Genomic DNA, 25487 nt, shown 5'->3' on the forward strand with positions numbered 1-25487 from the left:
GCAAAGTTGAATGAGTAGAATCACACTTCCAAGTACAATGGCCACTACAAAAGAGTGAATATCGTTGGTTGCGTACTGTTGTGCGTATCGACAGTACAAGTCTCCTGATTATTTAAATTATTTTTTTTTGTCTAATCTGTGGCACTGGTTGCAGTTAAAAGATAACAGTGAATGCGTATAAATATCCAGCAGATGCCAACAATATGCCATAGAATGCAAGAATAGATCATAGATAAATCATATTATTCCTTCCAACGGTAGGTTGTACAAATCAGAAGTGTAGCTAGGTTAAAAATGAAACCCTTGAAAAATTGATCCTCAAATAACTATTCTATATATTGTTCTAACTACTGCTTTTGTGTCCAAAGTCCCAACACAGCTGTCTAGCAGCTAGAGGTAAGGCAGGAGACAATCTGCTCTTTACATGTCCCCTTTTATCACTCCTTCCTAGGCAACTGCTGCAGTCTGTTAACTGTAACAGGTTATTCGGCAAGATGGATTTTTTCTAGCTGAACCAGGCCAACAGTTCCTATGATCTTGTCATTATGTGATCCTTGCCTCATTATTATATGTCACTGTTTCACGTCTATTGGAATTAATTGGCTTGAAAGTCTTTGAATTCTATAACCTTATAAAGCTACATCTCAGCCTCCTGCTTTGCTTTTTCATAAGTGAGAAATGTGCCAGAGAACAGTGGGATTCCCAGAGATGCTTTCGGGAGAGTTGGGTGAAGAATCCTTACAATGTGCTGGAGTTTGCCATGCATTTTGGCTGATGACAAGCTATCTGTTTCCAACTGAAAAGAATAAATTCCCTCTTGTAAAATTGCCAAGCTCTTCAGTGAGACATCTCGCTGATGTCAGCACTGCCAAAGGCATTACAAAGCCTCAAGATTTGTAGTTTGCTCCATATGCTTTTTAACGATAGATTCTTCTATGTGGGTCCTCAAAAATGTGGGAAAAGGGGGCAAAAAAATGTCTTCCTTCTAGGGAGTAGGTTTGAATCTCACTACTGAGATAAAATCCCTCACCCCATTTGCACCTTAAAAGGTTGGAAGATGTTGTCTTTTCTCCAAAGCCTGCTCTAGTCAGGATAGAGAAGATGTACTTCTCTAAATATGCAAAACATGAGAACTCAGTCTACCAAAACTCATCCTTAGTCCTAAATTCTCACCTGTCCATTCTCTCTGCTCTGTCCAAAGTACTGGGAAGAAACTTGCTCTCCCTGCCCTGATCCCCCATTCATAACAAGGGTTTGTGGAGAAAGCCCTGGTGCTAGAACTGAGTCAGCTATTTATAAAAAGAACTATAACTCTGTGAGAGCTGCCTCCCTGTCAGTTCACCAATGAAAGGCCCATCTGTGTGTATGCTCTGTGTGCAAAACATTGCTGACTGACCACAGTCCACAGTTAGTCTTGAACGTATTGAGGAAAACTACAGATACAGAACATCTGCTCTCTGGAGGAGTGTGTCTGAGCTGACCTAGAGCTATGTCTCAAAGTAATGGGTTTTTCTATTCTGAGTTTCAGCAAATCAAATGCACTTGTTAAAAAAAAAATTAAGTAAATAGGAAAATAAAGAAGTATTTATTTTATTATTACTTTTACAACCATGTGACTTGCAAAATCTTTGTGGTGATGGGCAAGTTTTCCACGTGAAAGACTCCAATACATGTTTCCCAAATTAAATTTGGACTGTAACACATGACAGGGAGCAGGTTGCCCAGAAAAGTTGTGCAGTCTCCATCCTTAGAGGCATTCAAGTTCAGACTGGATAAACATCTGAACAACCTGGTCTGGCCTTGTAACTGACACTGCTTTGAGCAGAACCTTCCTGAGGATATTTAAGACTGTCCTGGATCTTCCTTTTTCAGTTAGGAAAGTAAAAGTGGGAAAAGAAGCACTTGAAAGAATTCCAACTGTATTCTAGGGATTTTTTCCTTTACAATTTTAATGAATATCTATGAGCAAAATGTCCATTAAACTCAGCCTCCAGTGTAATCTGTTTGCAGTCCACACACCAGATGCAGAGATATCTAGTCAAGTTAGCGAAGACCCTTGTTAATTGTTTGACAGGATGGTGTGATGATGAGTACACAGGACTGAGCCACCAGGATGGAGTCTTGAGTTTAACATTGCTTTACTGTGTACCTTTGTGCCTGTATAAGCACTAATGATGCTGGGAGACCTGCAGTAGAAGGAGATGACATCCAAGTTAAGCAATCTCTTCTCTTAAAGGATAGACGGTTTCCAAAATGTCCATGTTGAGTTCTGTGTTGTTAAGATTGGCTCTCTCAAATAAGCAATTTCATTAGCTGAATGATCTCTCTAGGGAGATTTTTTGCAACATGTTTCTTCTGCTCCAAATCCAAATCAGCCTGATGTGGGACTGAGCTAATGATTTACGGCAGATGCTGTGTCAGATTAAAGTGGACTTTTGTTGCCAAAGCTATATTAAATGAACCAGTGGTGAGCTGAGTCTCAAATAGGACTGATTTAGGAAAGGTAGAGCCCTCACTCTACAGTGATGGCATGGAATATTCATTCCTTCTATGCCATTTACTGGCTGTATATGTGTAAATATATCAAATTGCTGTTTCTGAACATTTTAGGTCTGTGACAGGAATGCCCTATTCTGCAGCCACTTTTGAAAAGGAACTTGGTCTTCATACTGGCTATTGCTGGGTACTATGACAAAGAGTCAAAAGAATAACAAAGTATTCAACAAGGAGAATGTGGCACTAAAGAAGTGGTCTATTCTGCAGCTGTGTTGCAAGCCTCTTTCATGATTTTGGGCAAACTGCTCAATGTTTCTATGCCTATAATACAGGGGTATTCTGATGTTCACCAGGGTTTGATGAGTACTTTTTGATATCAGCAACTTTTTTTTGTTTTTAATACAGAATTAAAAGCACATGTACTGCCTACCTGTGGCAGTTTGATCAACTTTATAAATCCTTTAAATCTGTGTTGTTTCTGGTGTAGTTGCAGTATTGCATTAAAAAAAAACAACACAGGATGATGATCAGTGAGCTGTAAGATAGATACATACGCAGAAGAATAGGAGCAATATTATTATACCCTGAAAAGCTCAAATATTATTATTGTATATTTATTATGCTAAGCAGTTGTGCACATAACGTGTACTTTGTGTCCTTGTGCACTGTTGAACAGTGATAAACCAAATACTTAACTATACTTATATTTAAGCACGTTGCATGCAGGCACGTAGTATAACATGAATTCATTAAGTAATACCCTCTCCTCTGCATGACATTATAATTCTGTACTTGGTTTGTGATGGAGAGGTTGCATTCTGGGACAAAACTGTTATTTCCATGCCCTTAGCAGAACCTGTATGAGCAGAGTCTTTCCAAGCAAAAATGAGAAAATTGAGAATTAGCTGGAGAATAAGATCAACACTAACTCCAGCAGTCATTGAATATAATGCTAGGATTGCTGATTCTTTATATAAAGGACTTGGTCCTGGTTCAGCAAGTGACATAGATGCATGCTACATTAGCATTACTTCTTTGCCCTTATTTTGTATTACAAGGAAATGTAATAGCGTAATCAACAGTTAACAGTGGCACTATCAGCATTTTTGTGAGTGCCTGAGAGGTCTGGCTCGGTGCTAGCTGCTCAGACTGAGTGGATCCAGCGGTGATTAGAAACTGTGTTATCCATCTGGAAAAGAAGAGAACACTTCTGCGGACAACACTGCAGCTCAGAAGTGCTAACACGACTGCTTCTGAAGCTTATTTCATCTTCTTTTGAGGAGCACCAGATTATATCTTGCAATAGCCATGTGATTCCCTGTTTACATCTAGGATCTGAGAATGCAGTGAATTTCCTAAGAATATGTGGGTGGACTTGGCCTCTAACCTTTAGCCTTTTAAATTCCTTTGGATTGCTGAAGGATTTTTGTTACCAGTTTTCTGGTTAAAGGGCAACTAGACTGACAGTTAAGGAAGAGATGTCTTCTCTTACTGTTTTTGTTTCTGTTGTTGTAGTTCAAGAGTGCTGTGACCCCCCACTGTCAGTCTCCCCTCTAATGTTTGGTGGCCAAACTCTGCTGCCACATCAAAACTAACTTATCACAGCAAGATAACAATGTATAGAGGAAAAACAGCTTACATTGCCTTATCCATCGGTGCCGGCACACTGATGCAGCTTTATTCCTTGAAGGGCCATCTAGTTTCAATGTCATTTCTGTTAAGAGAAATTATAGTAGAACTCTCTGCCTAGTTATTTTTCCTCATAGTTGCCTTCAGCTTTCTTCTGGTGAAGAAAAGGAAATATTACAGCACTATTTCTCACAACAAACTTCCTGTATTTTACCTGCTGTTAAATGCCAGGAATGTCTTACTTCCTAAGGAATAATTCATCATGACTCCAGTTCTGCACATGAACACGGTGTTCCTAGGACCTGAACTCACACCATCAGGGACTTGAAATCAGCTTACAGTCTCACCAGGACAAGTCCTAAAACTTAACTCTGCCTTTCAGGAGACAGGTATCAGAGGCCTAATTCAACCTGTTATCAAACCAGTTGCCTAACATGTAGCACATGAGTAATCTGAATAGCTTGTTGATTCAGGCACAGGAACAGATGGTTTAGGAAAAGGGCTCCTGAGAATGCATTATATATTTGTTTGTTCCATTAGGCCTGTGGCAGAAGGAGATGTTCTTGTGCTGAGGGCATATGCGTAGGAGTGGTGAGATCTGGTTTCATTCCCAGTTCCATTCTCCTGTGTGTCCTTGGGCAAGGTCATTTTACTCTTTTATGCCTCCGTTACCCCACTGGCAAAGGGGGAAAAACAGCACAAAGTGGTGCTGTGGGCCTTCAATGTTCACGAGCTATTTTACCTGCAGGTCTCAAAAATGCAGATTTTAAACAACAGTTTTATGTCAGCGTTGTGGGGAGGGATCATACTTTGAGGAGGCTAGCACGAGTCTGCTGTGTGTATTAAAAGGGACGGGTGGATTTCAAACTCTACCAGAGCTGCAGGTGTGGAAGTCCCCTGAGCTAACTAACCTTGGCCATATAGTCCTTGGCTCCTGCTGGGGAGGCTGCTTCATTAGCAGAAAAATTCTGTTCATTTCATCTTCACTTGTGTTATTTTGAGGGAGAGTGCACACATTCTTTTCTACTTTACTTTTATGCTAAACCTACGGTGCAATAACACCCAGAAGGGCATTAGCGGGTGTAAAGGGGTGCAAAGGGGTAATAATCTCTCTACTTACAGCACTCCTGTCCCTTGGAAAAAAAAAAAAAAAAAAAAAAGCTGCAGGGCATAGTTTTCCGAGCACAGCAGAGAGGTCTGCCATGACCCTAAGCCCTGTCAGCAATAATGCAGGGTTCAGTTATGGCCTTTTATGGTTTCGCTTCTCTCCTGCTGATGAATTTCAAATGAAGGCTTTGCCAGTGCTGTCGGCATGGACAGTGTTCAACTGGCTTTTGCAGCATATTAAATACCTTCTCTGGCTAAACAGCCCGTGGGATGGAATTAAATTGTTTCTTTCTGTCTGTTCTTTATCTGGCAGACAAATATCACAATAGCTAATAATAGTGTTATACAGTAATATGATAACTGGATTTAGAAAGAAACCAAACCAATTTTGAGAACACATAAAGACAACTACTTCAGAGACATTGCTTCAGTGCTGTCTCTGTTGCTAAAATAACTTTTTTTTTCAGGGCCAATGGTTATATAGTTCTGTTTTCAGAGGCTTTCTACTGCAACAGCTTTGCTGCTTAAAGCACTGCCGAAGCCATGCAAGCTCTGAATGTGCAGCAAAGCCTTGGAGCCTTACTTTGGCTCAGACTGACCATCCCATCAAGTAGCAGAACGATTGCTGTTTCCCTGCGCTCTGAGTTAGATAAGGAGAATGCTGCCTTTTTTGGTCTCCTGGAATGGTGCTTGTGTTCTGCAGACTGTAAACTTAGCAGTGCTAAGAGGCCAATGAGGTCTGCATAGCACGGTTTCAGATTTTGTGGGAGTCCTGTATGAGCTGGGGTTTGCTACCTATACAGAAGGAGAGAAAGTCTCTTATCAGGAGGAATTTGGGGTTACAGACCACTGAAAAAGGCAAGGACCTCAAGACAAATCTGTTTCATAAATAACAGTGATTTAAATATTGTGCATGCTTATGCTTTACGCTTCTCAAAGTGTACAAATAAAAATTAATTAAAGGTTACTCCAGGGTGTATATCAAAACCTGTTTACCAAAATATCTCTGAGAATTTGTCTGAGGAGGGAGTGCAGCTGAATTCAATTTGAGTAAACAAGAAGTGCATGTTTCAATCCCGGTATGGCCTTAAATGTGGCTTATACATTTCATGCGAGTCCAGCTCATGACTTTACCATCTGCCCTAATGAAAGTATGTCACAAAGAATAAACTGGAACCTGACCTCCTTGGTCTGGGGTAGCAGTAATTTATGTCTCCGTTTGTTGGGAAGTACCTTCTTTCCTAATCTGTGCCAAGTTTGCTGGAGCACAAAGGGAGAAAAGCAGTCGAGTCCCCTTTCACATCACCTCCACTATCCTCTTACTCCCCTGTGCTTGGTGAATAGTAGTACATGGAGCAGCTGCTGCTCCTTCCCCTGTGCCATTAGTGTCAGTGGCTTTACGCAGTCTCTATGCTGCTGTGCAGAATAGTCCCTAGGGCAGGCTGGAGGCCAAGTTAGCTGATTGCCCGTCTCCTTTGCCTACAGCTGGGCTTTGTGAGGCACCTCAGGGCAACCCTACTCTTATTCCTAAAGAGATTACCTATGGAGCTTTGTGCTCGAGTCCCCCTTAGCATTTAGCTATCCAACCTGCAACTACTTTGTTAGCCTTTGCTAACTATTAGGCAAAGAAGGTGATCATGCATCCTAGTAAAAGAGGTATAAGTACTGCCTGCTACAAAGGGGGTGGAGCTTGTAGGAATCTGGGCAAATTCAGTAGGACTATGTGGACACAGCCAATTTGACCAGGACAATCTAGAGTATCATAAAGCATATCACAAAGCATAGCTATATCTTTATTTTGGTGTTATAGTCATTCCGTAAATTAGTCAAGACTGAAATACCCCTGGTTTTCTATACATAAGACATCTTAGGATAGAGAACATACATGTTTTCTTTTGCTGCATCCAGTAGTGAAGTTGAAGTTAGAGACTGACATTTAAAATGAATTGTTCCCCCTACCATTAGAGTCCTATGGAAGTGTTCACATGGAGCAGTGTTATCTTGGAATGCACTCACTTCCTTGTAGATCATATTTTGGCTTGTGGTTATGGTTTGGTATGGGACAGCAAGAACAAAATTGTGGTCCAGTGAAGCTATGTAAAATCCTTGCAATATATGCCTAAGTGTGAAGCACGTGTTTGTAAAAGACTGCACATGATATACAAATGAAACATTGAAGATGGGCAGCTCAAGGATGTGAATGATATGCTAAACACTAAAACAGAAGGACAAAATAGAGAACTGTGCTGGAACTTCTGCAGCCCTCCTCAACCCACTGGATATTTTTATTGGAAGCAGTTAATTGTGCTGATAGAGATTTCATATTCCAGAAGGGAATGTAGTTTGGCAAAATGTCCTAGCTTTCAATACAGACAGATGAATAAAGGGTAACCTTTAAAATCCCCATGGAATAAACTATTGAGAAACAAAACAGACACATGGAGAGACCATCTGTAAATTCTCTGAATGTGCAGAGCTGTAAAATACCATCCAGTCTGATATCAAATAATTTCTAAGCGTGGTAAAATGGTATATACACATCTGTCATATTAAGAAAGAGCAAAGATTAAGCTTTCTTTCTTGTTTATGATCTTCCATAGCAGCTACTACCGCAGTATTTATACATTGAGCAGATCTGCAAGCAGCAGCACTTGGTAGGCTTCAAACAAAAATGTGCATCTTTCTGGCTTGAGCAAGTCCAGCCGGGGTTACAGGTTCACTTATTTTCTTACTGAGAAAAAAATATATATATTAGAAATGTAGAAATATTCCCAAGACTGGCGGATATTAGACTAAAGTCATGTAGCATTTTCTTGACAGCTAATGTACCGTTGGCCGTGAATGTTTTCTCTCTAGTGATCACACACCTTAAAAGCCTTGCTTTATGTAAGCTATGCTGGTCTAAAGGGTTGCCATTATCCAGGTGAGTCACGGAAAGTTTAGGCAACTGTTAAAGCATGCCCAGAGTTTCATTTGGAAACAGCAGAGTGTTAAAAGTCAGCAAAGAAGTCACTGTATTCTCATGTCCTGCTGTGCTCTGCAAAGACTGAAGCACATTAGTTCTTTTCTCCTTCACTTTAAAATTCAGTGTATAGCTCTAGCCAGAAGCTGTCAGATGTAGGGATCTCTATAACCTCGTCTTCTCTCTGAAATGAGGGTTTTAGTATTAGAGCAAGCTACTTTTTCTTTTTTTTTAAATAAATCCATAGTGCCCACGTTTAGCTGTGTGCATGGCAGATGTCAGAGAATCTGCACTAGTTTGACAAATCTGAACAGATGCCTCTGGAGTGTGATAGACTACTGGCTCTTCAAAGTATTTTCCCCTTGCTATCAGCAACTGCTCTTTTCTGTTTGGATTTAGGATAAGTCAGCTGTTACTTACCCAAGTGCTTATATGTGCATCCTGAGATGGTGCAATGATGATTATATAGGAGGAAAGTATGACACACAGCTAAATGTTCTTCTGAACAGATTTTGAAGAGGACAGAGGCAATATCATTCCCCATGAGGTCTCAATGCGTAATAATTTGTAGTGAAAAGTAGTTGGCTGTCATTGCTACTTGACTGCAAATATATAACGCATGTGTGCCATGTAAACGGTTCTCTGGAGCCTGGTGCAGTAGTGCACAAGGGTGGTGAAATTGTGAGTGATGTGAGCACTGACCTCTCACTTCTTGCCACCCCAAGGAGTCTGGGGCATGACTACTGCTCTTCAGGCACCAGGAGCCTGAGATTCTGTTCTTATCTTTGCTACAATCTTTCTTTCTAATCTTGGACCTCTTTCTAATCATTTAACGTCTCTGTTATTCAGTCCGTGATACCTTAAACTACAAATTTATGCTTGTTAGTAGTCCCTTTTATTTTGCCAGAGAATGAGACCAGTAAAAAGTGACAACTAAGCATGGCAGTAAGCCATTCCAGAGGTTAAGGACACCTATTTTGTTTAACAAAAGATGTACAGTATAATGATGACTCCTAGTGGAATGGTGTTTTAAGTGTTGCCAAATTGAATGCAGATAAACCCACGCTCTGGCAGCCTATCTCTCTTCTGCCTGGGCATTCTCACATTGAAGGCAGCAACAAACCCTTGGTGCTCATCTCTCTTCCTCTCTCCCAATCTTTTCCCTCATACTTAAAAGTTCTATTCATACAACTCCTAACATGTTTAAGTTGGGGTGGAGGTGGATATTCAGTGATAACTGCAAATGAGTTTTCTCAGAGAAATAAATCATTGGTCAGTGGAACTCTGTAGAAAGAGATGGCCCTGTTCCAGGTGGTGAGCTGTCTTGATCCTACCCCATTTTCCCCCTCTATGAGTAAAACCACGGCAGTCAGAAGGAGAGGTCTCTCTGTCCAAGAACTAAAGTTGGGCTTCTGGCAAACTGTGGCCATTTCTGTCTGCTAAGTGATTTTCCTAGGGATGATAATTTCAGTCTGGAGAGGCAACTGATATAGTCCACCACAGTAAGGCTTTGATCAAAGTCCATAGCAGTTTTCACCAACTTTTGGATGATTTTATTGCTCAGAAAGTTGCCAGACCAGCCAAAAATACAGCCACTCTGCCTTTCTTAAGGAAAAAGTGATAATGTCCATTATCAGTTTTAACCAGCAAAAGGAGACAGGATTTTATCAGTCAGTATCTAATGCAACCGCTGTAGCATCTCACACTTGCTATCCTTTTATTTTCATCTTCTCTCATTTTATTCCATCCTGTGCTTTCTCATTCAGCCTTTAGCCACCAGTTCACCCAGATCAACATCATCATTATTTTGTATTTTTTTCTAGATTAATTCTGAGAGGATTATTCCCAGGGAAGACATCTAGTTCCCTTTAAAGTCTTTAAAAGTGCTTAACTTCATAATTCTTTTTTTTTAATCAGTTATTTTTTTTAGAAGCCAGCATTCTTCTGTCTTAGGAGAACATTCATTTCAGTGACTAGTCAATGATTAAACTTCATTTTGAAAAAGTCATATGACTTCAAGGTTTCTGTATTTTGCCAGACATTTTTATAGTTGGTTGCTCATCTACACACCAGGTTCTGATGATATTGGCTTTTTTTTTTTTAACCAAAAAATGCACCAGACTTCCAAATTCTGCTCACATAAAACTCAAGATCTGTGTTTCTATGTCAACACACTGGTTTGGGTATCTCTGATACCCAGGTATAGTTGGATAAGCGGTGCATAGAGGCTATGAAATGTTAGCAGGGGCCTTGAATTATGGAAGCAGAAGAAGAGAGCTTGGGGAATAGCGTCACAGCTATGGTGACTGTTAGAGGGTAACCCTCTAAGGAAGTTCATCGAGGAGAGGTTTGCACTACTGTGGGAGATTTGATTTCAGTACTTGCCAGCATAGTTGTGACTGGTTTTAGTCTCAATGGTTTCTGTAACGACAGCTGTGAAGAGCATTAGGCTTCAGAACAGCTTAGCAGGATGCCCAAGGACTGAACAGCCCATGCTGAGGCCCATGTGGGATTGGCATCTGTGTTTGCTAATTCAGGTATGTCTGCCTGTGCTACAGCTGTATTCTTACTCTAGTACAAAGCTCTGAAGCAGAGCAATAGCGTGGAAGGAAAATGGTTGTTAGCTAGGGCAAGTAATACCTTAACAGAAGTCCTACCTCTTACCCTTCCAATTTCATCTAGTGTGCTTTGCATCTGTTTTTTGCAGATAAACCAGACCCACCTGCTGGAACACCTTGTGCATCAGACATACGGAGTTCCTCCCTCACTCTTTCATGGTATGGCTCCTCTTACGATGGTGGAAGTGCAGTGCAGTCTTACACCGTGGAGATCTGGAACTCAGTGGACAACAAATGGACAGACCTCACTACCTGCCGCAGCACGTCTTTCAATGTGCAGGACCTGCAGGCTGACCGGGAGTACAAATTCCGCGTGCGAGCTGCTAACGTGTATGGCATCAGCGAGCCCAGTCAAGAATCTGAGCTGGTCAAAGTTGGAGAGAAACAAGAAGGTTAGTTTTTAAAAGAAAAGTCTAAGTTTAATTAAATCATAACAGTTCCCCAGTAGGGTCAGGCAGCTTTGCCACACTCCTTCGCACGTGCTTCTGTGCAATGAATGCTTAAGCTGGCTGTAAGCATGCTGAAGTCCCTTTGTAGCTTCATGTGGGTGTCTGTGCTTATGTTTTCTGTGCATCAATTGTGGAAACTTGGCTTCAGAAATCCCTAAAACCTGCCTTGTGAAAGCAACCAATAACTTGACTTCTGGCTTGCTCCGTGCATGCTGGCTGACAGACTTCTGTCGTTCAGCACACAGATAAAGGGAGATAAAATATTTCACACGTTACCCATTCAGACCTTGCCCAACTGGGAAATTATGTTTGGTGGCTTACCTGAAACATACTGGGGGATTCATTTCACTTTATAGTGGACATACCATAGAAAACCAAACCAAAAACACTATCCCAAATTTGCTTTTGGAAAAAGCAAATAAGCTTGCTGCCAGGCAAGCACTGAATACACAGCAGAAATTGAATTAGCCTCTCATACTAGACATGATTTCTGTGCTTCAGATCCCAGCATGGTAAAGCACCTCAGTCCCGTTGCCCCTAATATACCTGATCTTGTGAAATTGTGACTTGTATCCTGCTTAGCATGTTGGGTTTGCAGCATTGTATGGGTGCTAAAAATATTTTTTAGAGTTTTTGATTCCAGGTGCAATGCATGTAAAATATTTTTCAGTATGCTTTTCCTCTTGTCTGCTTAACATCTTCTCAATTAGGCTAATGGGAAGAGTTGGAGCATTTTAGAAATTATTGTAAATTGTTACAAATGTTTTAAACACACACAAAGAAATCAACATTATTTTTTAAAAAACAGATTTTGAGTACAGATTTCTGGGCACACCCACATCTACCTACTGTGCAAGGATCACTTTGATATTCCTACCACACTGAAAATCCCAGAACCAAATTTTCAGCACCAAAATTATGTATTTTGCCATGTTTCCTGTCTTTGGAGAGTGGACTGTGTGTTGTATCTCTCCCTCCTTATCTTTATATGCAGAGCTTTAGAGTTTTAAATGTCTCACATAGTCCTTGTGATGTTATCTTTCATTGCCACAGCAAGACAAAATGATAGCAAAATGGTGCAGCATCACAAAGCTGTGTAAGCTTCTCAACAGTCATTTCCAAGCAAAAGGGAATCATACTCCAAGTGTTTTAAAGATTTAGAAACTGATGTAAATCAAAATGCAACTTCTCTTCAAAGGGAGAAAAAATAATGTTAAGAGTAGCAATAAAATTGAAAGAAAGCTAGGTGGTATTGGCTTTTCGTAATAGAATTCCCTGTGTTTGAATGCCCTCTTTCTTTAGTTGCAGGACGAACACCTTCTAGAGCTGGGGACCTGACCTGTTCCTAGATTTGCTTTTCCTAGAGCAAGCGCTACTTGTACCAGACCAAAGCAAACAAGCTATTTTTATTTTTAAGTCTGACAGTTTTCTTACATAGATTTAACACAAAGAGTCTATAGAGCAAATGAATCATTGTGACACAAATTTTTAACAGTCAAAAAGTTTCTTTGGGTGAAAAGAAAATGCATTTTGTTTGCAGGAGGGTGGGTTGTCTTTGTGCTCTCAGTTCCAGGGCTTCTGGCTTTCTGTTCTTGATACTGCAGCTAGCGTGAAGAAAGGGCAAGTCATATAAAGCGTGATTTTTCAAGTGCGTGAGTGTAGCTGGTGCCTTAACTGAAGGCAGTGGAAAATGCACATGTTCAGCACTTCTGAAAGTCAGGACATTAAACTGTCATCTATGTAAACACTTAGCTGAGTAACAGGGGATTTTCCATTACTGCCAGGAAGAGTGATTACTGATTTTCATACTGAGGTGGCCGTTACATATCAGCAATCTCAATCTCAATAAAATTCTAGCAAAGAAAGGCATGGGTAACTTTTCAATGTGAATTTCAAGAAAACAGCTACTAAAATAAGGTAGTAAGTCACAAGAGATTAAAGAAGACATTGCCATGTTTGAGGAAATCTTTTTACCGTTAACACACTTCTGAGAAAGGTTTTAGCACAGCTATGCAGAGCTTACAAAGCTCAGATATATTCTATTTAGTTAATTTAGGCTTCCAGTTGTGAACCAAAATGTTTCAAGTTCATGTCTTCAGTATAGTGTCGCTGCAGAACAGGGAACTGACTTCTTTGTCTAATCACCGTTTGGCAGACCTTAACTACGGGCAGTGTGGCTGGGATCAGCTCCCTTAGGCAGCCCTTAAAAGGGGAGGAAAATGTGATGTGCTTTCTGCAAGTGTGGTTTCTAGCTGAGGAAGATCTGAGGACAGCTACGCCTGCATGGGGAGGGCTCGCTTCCCTCCCTGCTCTTCTGGTAAATGACTGCAAACCAGCGAGTCTGTTTTGGGACATACAAGGGTTGCAAATCCTGCAGGAAGAGAGGAGGACTTTAGTAACAGATTATATTTACTTGATTGGCTTTGCTACCGGAATACATATGCAGGGTTATGTCTTAAATATGAAAAGGTGATGCCTGCATCAGATCAGTTACCTGCGCTCCCTTCATCTTTCTTTCTATTTTCTTGTCCACTACTGCACTTAACTCTATACTCTAAGGCAAATAAAGGTGTCCGGAGTAATGTGTTAATGTTTCATAACATGAATTGGTTGACACAGTAGGGATAAATCATTCGATTAGGCTTGCACTCTATGATGACAAAGTGCAGCTTTGGCAGCTACAGGGAAAGTCGTACAGGTCCCCGTGAAACTGCCTTTGCAGCTGCTCAAATTACTGGTCATAGCCAGAGGTCTTAGGAGCAAGTCCAAGCAGTGTAAGTAATGTATAGCAACATTCCAGCTACCACCCCTTTGCCTCATACCTGCAGGCAACATAGGGAACAACACACAAACTGGTGCTACTGACAGTTCATTCACATGAGAATAAAAAATTATAATCAGAACACTCAGGCCAGCTTCCAATCTGCCTTGTGTCATGGGGCTTGCTTACACCTCTGCATGCCTTTGAATATTCCTGCAGAACTGAGTCTCCATTTGGACATCTTTGCTTTCAAAGTTCCATGCTCAGGAAGGTGTACACTCTCCAAATTTTCTAGTCATCTTGAGTCTGAAAAATGCGCCTCCATGCTTTGTGGGAAATCTTTTCATCTATGAGCATGCTTTAATTTTAGGTTTACAATTGCAAAAATGCATCAAAAAGCCAGAAAAGGATTTGTCATTGAACCAGAAGTGTAGCTATTGATTTTAATATTTTAATTTTTTTTCTATTCCATTAAGGCTTTCCTAAAGCAATTTATTAGATGATTTTGAATTGATTCAGTATGCTTATGTTTCTACTAGGGCGGTAAAGTAGCCAAGCACTGTAAAACACAAGAACTAGATTTATCAAGAGATGGTGACTGAAGTTTGACTATGTAGTTATTAGAAATGAAAAAGTGGTGAAGAGATTTTAATTATGGAGTTAATACACAAAATCCCTGACTGGTTTTGCTGCTTAGCCATAAGGGTCTGCCAGTTACCCATGTTACTGTGAATAATTTGACTGCTTTATGTGAGCACAATATCCTATTTAATGCATTATTCATGTCTTGATTTTCTTTACAGAAGAACTTAAAGAAGAGGAAGCGGAGCTATCTGATGATGGTAAGAATTTCATATTTTAATCAGGAAAAAATAAAAGCTATGTTTTTATTTCATATTCTATGGAGGTTTTAATCACGGTCCTCACTCCTTATTTGTAGAAGGGAAAGAAACAGAGATTGAATATCGGACAGTTACTATCAACACTGAACAAAAAGTTTCAGATGTCTATAATATTGAAGAAAGACTGGGATCGTAAGTACTATACTGTGCTTTTAAAGACACATTGCTTTCCAGGCTACTAAGAAATTACAAGGCTAGCAAAAAAAAAAAAAAATAAAGAGGAACACACTGTGCACTTGCATTTCCATTATATCCATCAGTGGTTACAAGATTATCCTGCCCACAGGCTAAAATCTCTGTTGACAGTGGTTATAATCCCAAGAGCATTAATAGTATTGCTCAGAGAAGGTCAGCGATTAGCCTGGCTGTTTCTCACTGCTCAAACTCGTGGTTATGTGAATTGCATGCCATGATAATCTTTGAGCAATTTGTGCTGCTGGTGGTGCTGAAGGGCAGAGGATCATGTACGGTTCTCTTAACAGAGCTGGCATTTATCCTTCTGCTGGCTAAGTGTGTCATAGAGGTGCAATTGTACATATACAGTGAAGTGAATTGAAAGTAGACTCTGTCATTCAGGTTCTGATTTCATCTACATCCTGACATTTCACTTCAAACCTGAGATGTTTCCTGCCTTCTGCTTCTACATAGGTATATGGCCTATGGAGGAAAACTTGAGTCACATGAACTAAAGAATGCTAGGTGTCCCTTTTTTGAACCCTCTTGTATAAAAAATGTTAATTGTAAAATTGGGGTCTCTCTAAATATGGTAGTCATCAAAATTTCTTGCAGATTACTCTTCACAAAATCAGTACAGAACAGTACTCGATATGATAATTTTTTTTAATTTCAGATAGTGTGGTTGCACTGGCTTATTTAGTAAAATTTTGCTAGTCTTTGTGGACCATGCATTGTAAAAACATTTTATGGAAATAGATGTATGTTTTCAGGGGCAAATTTGGACAAGTCTTTAGGCTTGTTGAAAAGAAGACTGGAAAAGTGTGGGCAGGAAAATTTTTCAAAGCATATTCAGCTAAGGATAAAGAAAACATAAGGGATGAAATCAGCATCATGAACTGTCTACATCATCCAAAACTCGTCCAATGTGTAGATGCCTTTGAAGAAAAAGCCAACATCGTTATGGTCTTGGAAATGTAAGTATAAAACGGATCATGCTAACAAAGCTAATAAAGTTGGAAATAATTGTGCATAGAAAAGTAGCAACTTACCTAGATATGGGTGACTGACAGAAGCTTCAGAGTCTGCAAGGTTTCACACCTTTTAAGTTTTTCCAGTCATTCATCCAAGCTGTTTAAACCGTGTAAGTAAATCTGTGATGTCTTTCTTTAAAATCAGTGACGATGTGTTGCAGACTTCATTATCTATTTCATTTGGTTTTTAATCTAGTACGTGTAGTGCTTTTCTGCAGCTCACTCTTCTATTGCCAACTTGGGAGGGGAGAGAAAAAAAGTTAGTTGCAATTTGGCTTGTTTTTAGAACCAAAAATGTGCTTGAGGAGGAGAAAAAACATTTTTCTTTAGGAAGTTCTAAGCAGATGTTGAATAAGCTTGTGTCAAATTTCACCTACACACTGACCAGTTATCTCTTGCAACGAACTGTATGTGGATGAAGAACAGGCTGTAGAGGAGAGAGATATACTTGCAAATGCAAACCTTAAAGCTAAATTACAACAAAACAGTTGAATTTCCATGAAAAAATCACCCAGGGAAATTTATAGTATCCAAGAGGTATTGAGAACACTTTGTTCACATCAAGGGCAATATCCAGTTTTTATATTTTTAAGAGACCTTAAAAAGGGATTAGTCTGATGAGTTTTTCCTGCAACAACATAAACACTCTGATTGTAAAACACTTATTTTTAGTAATGGAGATCCGTCTAAGAAATATTCACCGGTCAGCACAGTGAATGCTCCAAATCTAGACCAGTAGATGCAGAAAGATGGTTTACACTGTAACCCATTTGTATTTTTGTTTCCAAATTTGTATTCCAAAATTGTAAATTTTGTTTCCATATTCGTATTTTTTGTTTCAAAAAATAAAATAAAATAAAATCTAGTTAAACATGACTTGATCTGCCCTTAATATCAAGACAGATTCTGTGTCAAGATCCAGGTGTCGCAGTTATAGAAGGGGATTTCTTATCTCCCTGAAAGTCATTACACTCTTTATCACAAGATTTACAATTGAGTAAAGCTGGATTTGAAGACAGCCTAGGTTGCTTTCATGTACTTGCTGAGTAAGATAGCAATAGCTATCTTCACCTCACAAAAACTGCTTTGGGCTACTAACTCCACACCACCGTGGGAAGGAGAAGAAAAGCGCCTTAAGCAGTGCTATAAAGCATCTCACAGGGCTGGAACTTAGGCATTGAAGATAGATTTTTTTTTTCTTCGTGAAAAGAGAAAGTTGAGAACATGTTCATACACTAAAATTCATTATGAGAAAAGTATCTGCACACTGAGGAGTGGAAAGTAGTGGTCAGACATCAGAAACACTGAGAATGAGCATGCATGACCAACGTGATGTTTGCATCATGCGTAATGCACCTGCTTAGTGTGAATCCCATACTTGTGGCAGTAGCAGCTGGAAAGAAAAGGAAATCCTGATCTGTGCTGATGTGTTTTCCCAAAAAGTTACATCAGCCACTGTGCTGCTGCCACATCTAGACAGCTGCACTTTAATGGGCTGTCTGCTGCAAGGAGAAGCTGTTTTTTTGCTGGCTGGAACTGCTGAACAAGAAATAGGTTGTTAGGAGCAAAAGAGACGTTATCTATTATCTTGCTTTCTTGGCATTTGCCTAGATTATGTGAAAGCTGCTATTGCACTGGCATATTTCAGAGACTGAAATGCCGTTATACAACCTTGGTATTATGTGCAAGACGGTGCTTTTATTTTTAGATTCAGAAGTTGAACAAGCTGATGATGGTAAGGGAAGGGAGCCCTACTTAGCTTGGAATTGGAAGCTGGCAGACTTAATGGAAAACAAGGAAATGTATAAAGAGGTTTGAATATCATAGGGCTTTACACTCCATTAGTTCCCCGCTGCAAAGAAAGGGTGTTTATTAAAAAATATATATACAAAAATACAAACAAACTTAAAGTAGTTTTGCTAACCAGTCTAATTAGGATGTGATTTTGGTGGCTACACAGGGTTTTGAAACCCCACGTGGAAATTTCCATAGCGTTAAGAGCCATAGGAGGAGGAGATCTTAAAGAAGCATGCAGGCAGGGGATAGCCATCAGTCTCTGCTCTGGAGCAGGTCTGGGCAGTGAGATGCTTCCGTGACACCTTTGTGTCAGATGGTTTAGTGGCCTCTGCACTGTCACTGTCCCCAGGTGACACAGTTACAGCATGGCAACTGCACCGGTATTGTTTAGAAAGGCACCAATGGATCATTTCTGTTTTATCTATTAAGCTAATATTTCTTTGCATGTCAGGGAAATTGTGGCAAGTACTTTCAAAAATTCTTCGTATCCAAGCTATTCTTTTTATTCCTACCAGAGTCTAAATAAGTGGATTTTAAATAAATCAAGCTCATCTGCCATTAGTCCTCTGCTAAACCAGATGTTAGCAGTGACTGGAATTTAGCAGTTCCCCCTTGCACTCAGAGTGGACCTTTTGACAAGGAGCACCTTTGGATTTTTCTTCCTGATATTAATCCTGCATTTTTCATTTTAATTTTATTCCTACATCTTTCTTACAAGCTTTTAAACTTTGCCCAGCAATTCTTCTCTTGTTTTGCAATTTGTCATACCACTATTTTGCATTGTTTGATTTTATATGTATAATAAATTTAGGGTTTTTTCTGGTCATTCATTTTAAATTAAATGCTATAGTGATTCAATCATTTGATGTGCTCTTCCCTGAAAACCTTCTTATCTACTACCATTTGTTAGAAGTCGGGGCAAATCTCAGGCATTTCCTTTGCATATATAATACAGGATCTGTTCCAAAATAAGTATCCCAGTGGAAAAGGAGCTTAAAAAACAGTAGCATGTTGTGAACAGTATTCAGCATTGGGAGCTAAGTGCCTTAAAGTACATTTTTACATACTTCAGATAGTCAGTTTATTTTGACATAGATAAGAAAATTATTGTGTTGAAAATTAAGATTATTAAAGCAAAATTGCAGCAGTCAACTCTGCATGTCTCCATTTATTTGGTATGATTTAAGTTGACACAAGTCTCTAAGGTTTTGTCTTTGTTTCAAAGGAAGATTTATCAAAATGCAGGGAGTATTTGCTTGGGCAGCTCCATGGTAGAGTTTTCTCACTGTTCTTCCATGACCAAAATATTAAAATCAAATATTTTAAGTGTGTATTCTCTGACTCTGTAGAGAAGAGTATTTCCCTCACATTGACCTGATTAGATGTTTAATTCTGAGACAGCTGTGACTGTGTGAAGAAAGCCTGCAGAAGCAGGTCCTGTTGTGTGTATGCAGGACCAAATCTGCATTGGTTCGGTTCAGCTTCCTAACCTGTGAAAAATTAACCTGCATTTCACTCAGGATATAAATGGAAAAATTTGCGTTCTATAAATGCAATTGCAGTTTAATGGTGCTTCCAGAGTGTCTGGTGGTCCTAAGGTAAAAACAGCATGCAGATGCATTAATTCATTTCAAAATTGTATGCTAAAAAGTGGTGCTTGAGGCAATGGTACAATTTCTGGGAAACTTTCTCTTTAAGGATCTAAAAAATATGTCAGTTTTCTGTTAAAAATACATCCATGTTAACAGTCAAAAAGGAATCCATACTTTTTAGTATCAGGATGATAATTATTTGGAACTGCAGAGTGCTCCAGTTATAAATATTTTGCATATAGATGTTTTCATAAACACATCCATACAAGTTAATGTCTTACTGCAGTAACAAAATACTTGATCCCAGGCACATCAGAGCTGTTTTTTCAATAGCTATCACCATATTATTGGCTTTATGTTACAAATGTGCTCTAATCCAATTCAACCTCTGAATGTGTCAAGTGTGTGCTGTTCTTTCTATTTCCATGTTAACAGGAAACTGCAGTAGCATCTATGATTATATATTTTCTGAAATCTTGTGGCCAAAGCAACAGATGTGTCCAGAACTCCAGATGTTTCAATTTCAGTATAGGATATGAGGGGTGTAATCCTATATCTGACAACTTGCAAACATTGCAAGGCCATTTTTCACTTGCGTGTTTTCTTTCTGTAACTGAAATTACATTTGGCAATAAGCATGAATGCTGCAAAATCTTAAGCCATATAAAGACCATGAAACATTTCAATTAGAGCAGATTTCTAATAGCAAATCTGCTCTAAACACCCCTTGCTCCCTTCTGTATCAGTCATTCATCTGCTACATCCAAAAACATAGTTCCCATCTTTGGACACGAACAGATGAAACAGTTGGTGATTACTCAGAATTAAAAAAAAAAAAAATGCATTTTGTTTTATTAAATCTATGTGAACTGTCCCACTTTAGTTCCACAAAGAGTCCAAACCAGGAGATTCTGCCCTGGAAAGACTACTTATTTCACATCCTAAATGAGCATAAAAATGGAATTGACCTACAAGGAGTGTGATGATGGTTCAGCTAAAAATACCAGCACTGAAAGAGTTGTGGATTATATTGCCCTGCCATAGCTAAGGGGGAAATTCCCACTGAGCTCACTTGGGTCAGAAATTTACCCTTTGAGCTTTGCATTCCAATTAAACATATCATTTGAATTCTTCCTTCTGCAGACATTCTTTGTCACCCTCAGCCTCCCTTCTTCTCAAATGCCTTTTTGCTAATCTACTAAAAGTTTTGTCCTTTTCTATGACCCATCCCATACTTTGGGATCATACTCTTGATCCACACTTTTTTCCCCTCCTATCCTGTATTGTAGTTTTCTTGATTTCTAAATTATGTTATCTGCACTTGTGTAGTAATGGAGCATAGAAAGGAAGGAAGCAGTGAGAAATGTCAGTTTGGAGTCTGGAGTGGTGGCAAGGACACATCAGAGGTGTGACAACCACATTGCACGCAATTGACAGCCAGGTGCAGGTGGCTGAACGATAAAGGATAATGACATCAAAAAATGTAGATTGTATCCTGGAGTGACTACTGCAAGCTTGAAATACTTGGATTTGTGTAAAGGAAGTAGTTTGATTGCTCTCAAAATGAAAATGGTACAGAAGCCCTCTTTTTTCTGTCTTTCCTAGGGTTTCAGGAGGAGAACTCTTTGAACGAATTATTGATGAAGACTTTGAACTGACAGAGAGAGAATGCATTAAATATATGAGACAGATTTCAGAAGGAGTTCAGTACATCCATAAGCAGGGTATTGTGCACTTGGATTTGAAGCCAGAAAATATTATGTGTGTCAACAAGACTGGTACAAGTATCAAACTCATTGACTTTGGACTTGCAAGAAGATTAGGTAATGATTTTTCTATTTCAGTATGATATGGGGAAAGGGACAGGACAAGCATTAAATCATACTTACCATTATATTCTTCCATATAAAAGAGTAAACAGAAATGTTTTATACAAAGAAGTATGAAACTAGGAAAAAATAGAAAAGGGGAAAATAAGACATTCCAGAGAGAGAGAAGGGCACCTCATCTTTGAAAGTTTGCAGAAAGTAGCTATTTTTTTTCCGTGGCCATAGTATACCTGTAGATTGCAAGGTAAAATATACAAAAGTACGAATATTAACAAATATTACTTTTACTATGAGAAACTGTAAAACACTAACTTTCTAACTCTAAGAAATGGAACAAAACCTCAATCTGCATGAGTAGTATTACAAATATTTGAAACTTTTTTAACAGCAGAATTTAAGGTGAAGTTCTTGAAGACTTCCAAGTATGGATAGTTACACTGAATTTACACCTACCTATTAGTGTTCTCGTTTCCCATCCTAACTAGCAACATATTGTTGTATATGTAAATTATAGGAGGAATTCTATAAAAAGGTGTGTTTTGGTCATGCTCAAAATGACTAATAAAACAATACTACTTAAAATAATACAATGGAAAAAAAAAAAGTTCCATTTGACAAGCTCCTCCTCTTCCTAAGGTGTTTTTAGTTGTTTCTTTTCATTCATTCTGGACTAAGTTTTCCAGAGTGATCTGCAATCTGAAAGCCAAAGACCATGGAGGGTTCTTCTTTTCATATTGCTCGCTGTCAACTCAGCTTTAGAAGGCAGCCCTCCAGTTGTGTTTGTTCAGTGTTAAACAATGCCAAATCACACACTGATCTTTTTTTAATCCTGCACTTTCACAAGAGAGAAAATAATAATTCCAAAAATTAAAAGGAGCTAAAACACTTTATGAAGATGTTACACTGGCTGAGCTGAGATTTGTCACTCTTGCCATTAAATTGATTAGAACAACTCTGCATAAAGTTGCCTACAGCTATATTCTTAGTTATAATCTTTCCCCTTCACTCTTTAAACAAAATTATAATTCTTATTAAAAAATAGAACATTTTCATGAGTAAATTTTGAAATTGAAACCTGTTCCTTATTACCTGCTATATGCTGCTCATCCTACTTCTTTTGATACTTAAGTAACAGACTACAACATACTCAAGAATATAATTTTACTAAAACAAACCAAAAAATGGTATGTTGAACAAGTAGGGAAAAACAAATCTGCTTTTCAGATTTCAGATATTCAACTTGAATGAATTTTGCATGAATCTCATTCACAACATTACATGAGTCTTGGAACTGAGAGACATAAGCGTTTATTTCATTCATTAAAAAAAAAGAGTGGCACCATTTATGTTCCTTTGCCAGTGGTGAGATTTTTGTTACCAGCTGTGTGAAAGACTTCATCCCAGGATGTTCCAGCTGTGAACCTGGAAAACTATACTTTTACTGCTGAAGCGAGTGGATTTCAACAGCAACAGACAGGCATGTAACAACAAAACACCTTTTTATAGAAATTTCTTCAGCTACCTTCATAACTTGACATCCCGGTTAAACCCACATTCAGCAAAAGGAAGATCCTGTTTTCAGGGGCTCGTTCATACCCATTAGGTTTTCCATTTTTCTGTTAATGTAGAGGCACGGCTGATACCAGTTTGTGAGCTGCTACCGTCAAATCGTATGTGGCAAATCTCTAACCTGTATATAACTTTTTTTTTTTTTTTTTTTTTTTTTAATGTAGAAAGTTGAGAGCTATGGGCACTGAACCTGATTTTGGTTTTACAATGCTGTATATTCATTTGGCTAATTACTAATTCTTGCAAAGTTACACTGTAGGTAATTGCTGTTTCTTTCACCAGCCTGCTGTTCTGGACAACTCAGGGTGTGTGGCATTTCCATAGCAAGAGAATGTGCCCTCCCGTTCCATGCCCCTAATGTTCCATTTGCTAAAACAATTTTTACTACGTGACCTCTTTTTGCTAATTGTCTTACATGGAGAACTGACAGCACGTTCCTCCATTTGTATTCCTTCAAGCCTTGTGATTTTGAAATTGACTGTCAAATTCACTTTGATGGAATAGATGTGGGATTAGGAGCCCTCGTACTGTGTCTGTGTCCCTGATGCAGCAGATACCTCTCAAGCAAGGGAGTGCCAAAGGGAGCAGTGACTGATTTTGCATTTCAGCTTCTGAGATTCATTTGTAATTCTTTTTTTGTAACTAACGCAAACTGATGGTTCTAAATATTCATTGTTTCAATCAGTTTTAGAGAAAATAGAATCAGCTCCTTCTGCCGTCATTTGCTGCAGCTAATTAGTTTTCTTATACTGTCAGGAAATACCAAAGCCGCAGTGGGATATTTTCCTGACCTTTTTTGGTGTGCTGAGGAACACATGTAGAAAATTGTTTAAGATAAACTTCTCGAGGAGAAGAGAACGGGTTTTGAGAACTGTAAAGATATTTTTTTATTAATCAGTTGATTATACACAGTGCCGGCTACAGTTTCCAGCTAGCCTGTCAGCTTTCTGTCTGAACTAAGTGATATCCAAACACAGATCCTACTGTGTACCAAGCTTGTAAACATCTGGGTAAAGAGTTGACATATTACTGCATAGAAAAGGTCTTATTCTTTTCTTTTTTTCTTTTATACACAGAAAATGCTGTATCAGTTCTTTCACTTTGTATGCTTGCACTCAAATGCCGTGTTTTCAAAAAACATTTCTCTGACCTATGGGCAGCACATTTCATACACCAGCCTTTTGCATACACAGTGGCTCATGGTAGTTTACACAGTGCACAGAAAAGCTTCCAAACTTGGATGTGAAAATCCGAGCCTGAGATTTGGACGATCACGATGAAGCTTTTAGAAAATAGGCTCTTTGTGACAAATTTTGGTAATTTTTCATAAGGACAGGTGGAAAAAAAAATGTGGGTGCTGACCTTAGAAAAAAGGCAACAGGGAAAATGGTATCTTAGGCTTCCTAGTTGTTTTTGGAAAGGAAGGGGGATCTCTCATTGCCACTATGGAAAAGACATCGTCTTCATTCTAGCTAAATCAGTTTAGGTTGGATCTTTTTGTTGTAGGAAGGCTCTGGTTTCATGAGTATAGGGATGCTGTGGAATATCTTTTGCATGTGATTTTTAAAGGCTAATCAGATGTCTGGCAGGAAGGATCTTGTTGTTGGTGAACTTGCATGGGGAGAACAAAGTGAATGCCTGGGACTGCTCCCAGGCTTTCTTCTGTTTCTGTCCCTAGAAAAGGATTCTCTCTGCATAGCAGAGAGTCTCTGAAAGCAGGGATTACATGTGAAAATGAGGTTTCCACAATTAATTTATTATCATCACATCTGAGCAGTGCAAAAAGTGTTTTACAACATTTAAAATGAGAAACTGGCACAATTGTGAATGAATTCACTATGGTAGTGCCTAAATTTCTTGCAAGCGTACTGTGCGATCCTGAGGGAAGTTCTTAACCCCATATATCCTTCAATTTTCATGTTGTAAGCTGGGGATTTACATAAATCAAAAGAGTACTAGCATAGATGCATGATTACATTTTATGAAATAACTAAACAGTTTTCAGTGGAGGTAACTGTAAATGCATCATCAGAATTTGGATCAGCATTTATGTTGCAAAATAAAGTAATGGAAGTTCGAGTCAATAAAAATGCTCTGTACTGATTCAGTGTTGTGGACAAACAGCTTTTACTGTAGTCTTCTCCAAACTTTGACCCGCTGTTTTGTTGTTTTTTTCAAGCTTTTCTCCTGATAACAGAGCTGGAAATCTGTGCATGTGGTTACCTTAGCAGAAGCAGGATTGGAATCTGTTACATCTGTTTTTCTTCCCATTCATATCTGCTTTGTTTAGATGGTAATCTCTTTGGGAGAGGGATGGTTCCTCTCTCTATCATTGTACTGTGCCTAATCTGGATGCTACTCTTGCACAAAAGATAAGCACAATGCAATGTGTCTCACTTAAGAAAAATACTGATTGTTCAGGTACATGTGCAGACTGGACACGAGTATCTCAACCTAAATCCAAGCCTGTTTGAAGTCAGAAACCATTTATCTCCTGACATAAATTAGACATATCACTCCTAGTTGCATACTGGTAGCATAAACTGGTAATGTTAGATTCTGTACAGG

General features: G+C 39.0%; 1 protein-coding gene across 5 annotated transcripts in view; it reads left to right on the forward strand.

Moving 5' to 3' along the window:
• MYLK (myosin light chain kinase) overlaps nucleotides 1–25487 on the forward strand; it is a 212298-nt gene that overhangs the window by 170692 nt on the left and 16119 nt on the right. For all 5 annotated transcript variants that reach the window (XM_013171240.3, XM_048072380.2, XM_066999193.1 and 2 more), the window contains 5 exons: nucleotides 10902–11204; nucleotides 14826–14864; nucleotides 14963–15056; nucleotides 15872–16075; nucleotides 21127–21344. In XM_013171240.3, the coding sequence (XP_013026694.2) occupies nucleotides 10902–11204; nucleotides 14826–14864; nucleotides 14963–15056; nucleotides 15872–16075; nucleotides 21127–21344 (858 nt within the window). The remainder of the gene's footprint in view (nucleotides 1–10901; nucleotides 11205–14825; nucleotides 14865–14962; nucleotides 15057–15871; nucleotides 16076–21126; nucleotides 21345–25487) is intronic.

This window comes from Anser cygnoides, chromosome 6 (genome assembly GCF_040182565.1).
Source record: "Anser cygnoides isolate HZ-2024a breed goose chromosome 6, Taihu_goose_T2T_genome, whole genome shotgun sequence".
In the NCBI taxonomy this organism is placed as follows: domain Eukaryota; kingdom Metazoa; phylum Chordata; class Aves; order Anseriformes; family Anatidae; genus Anser; species Anser cygnoides.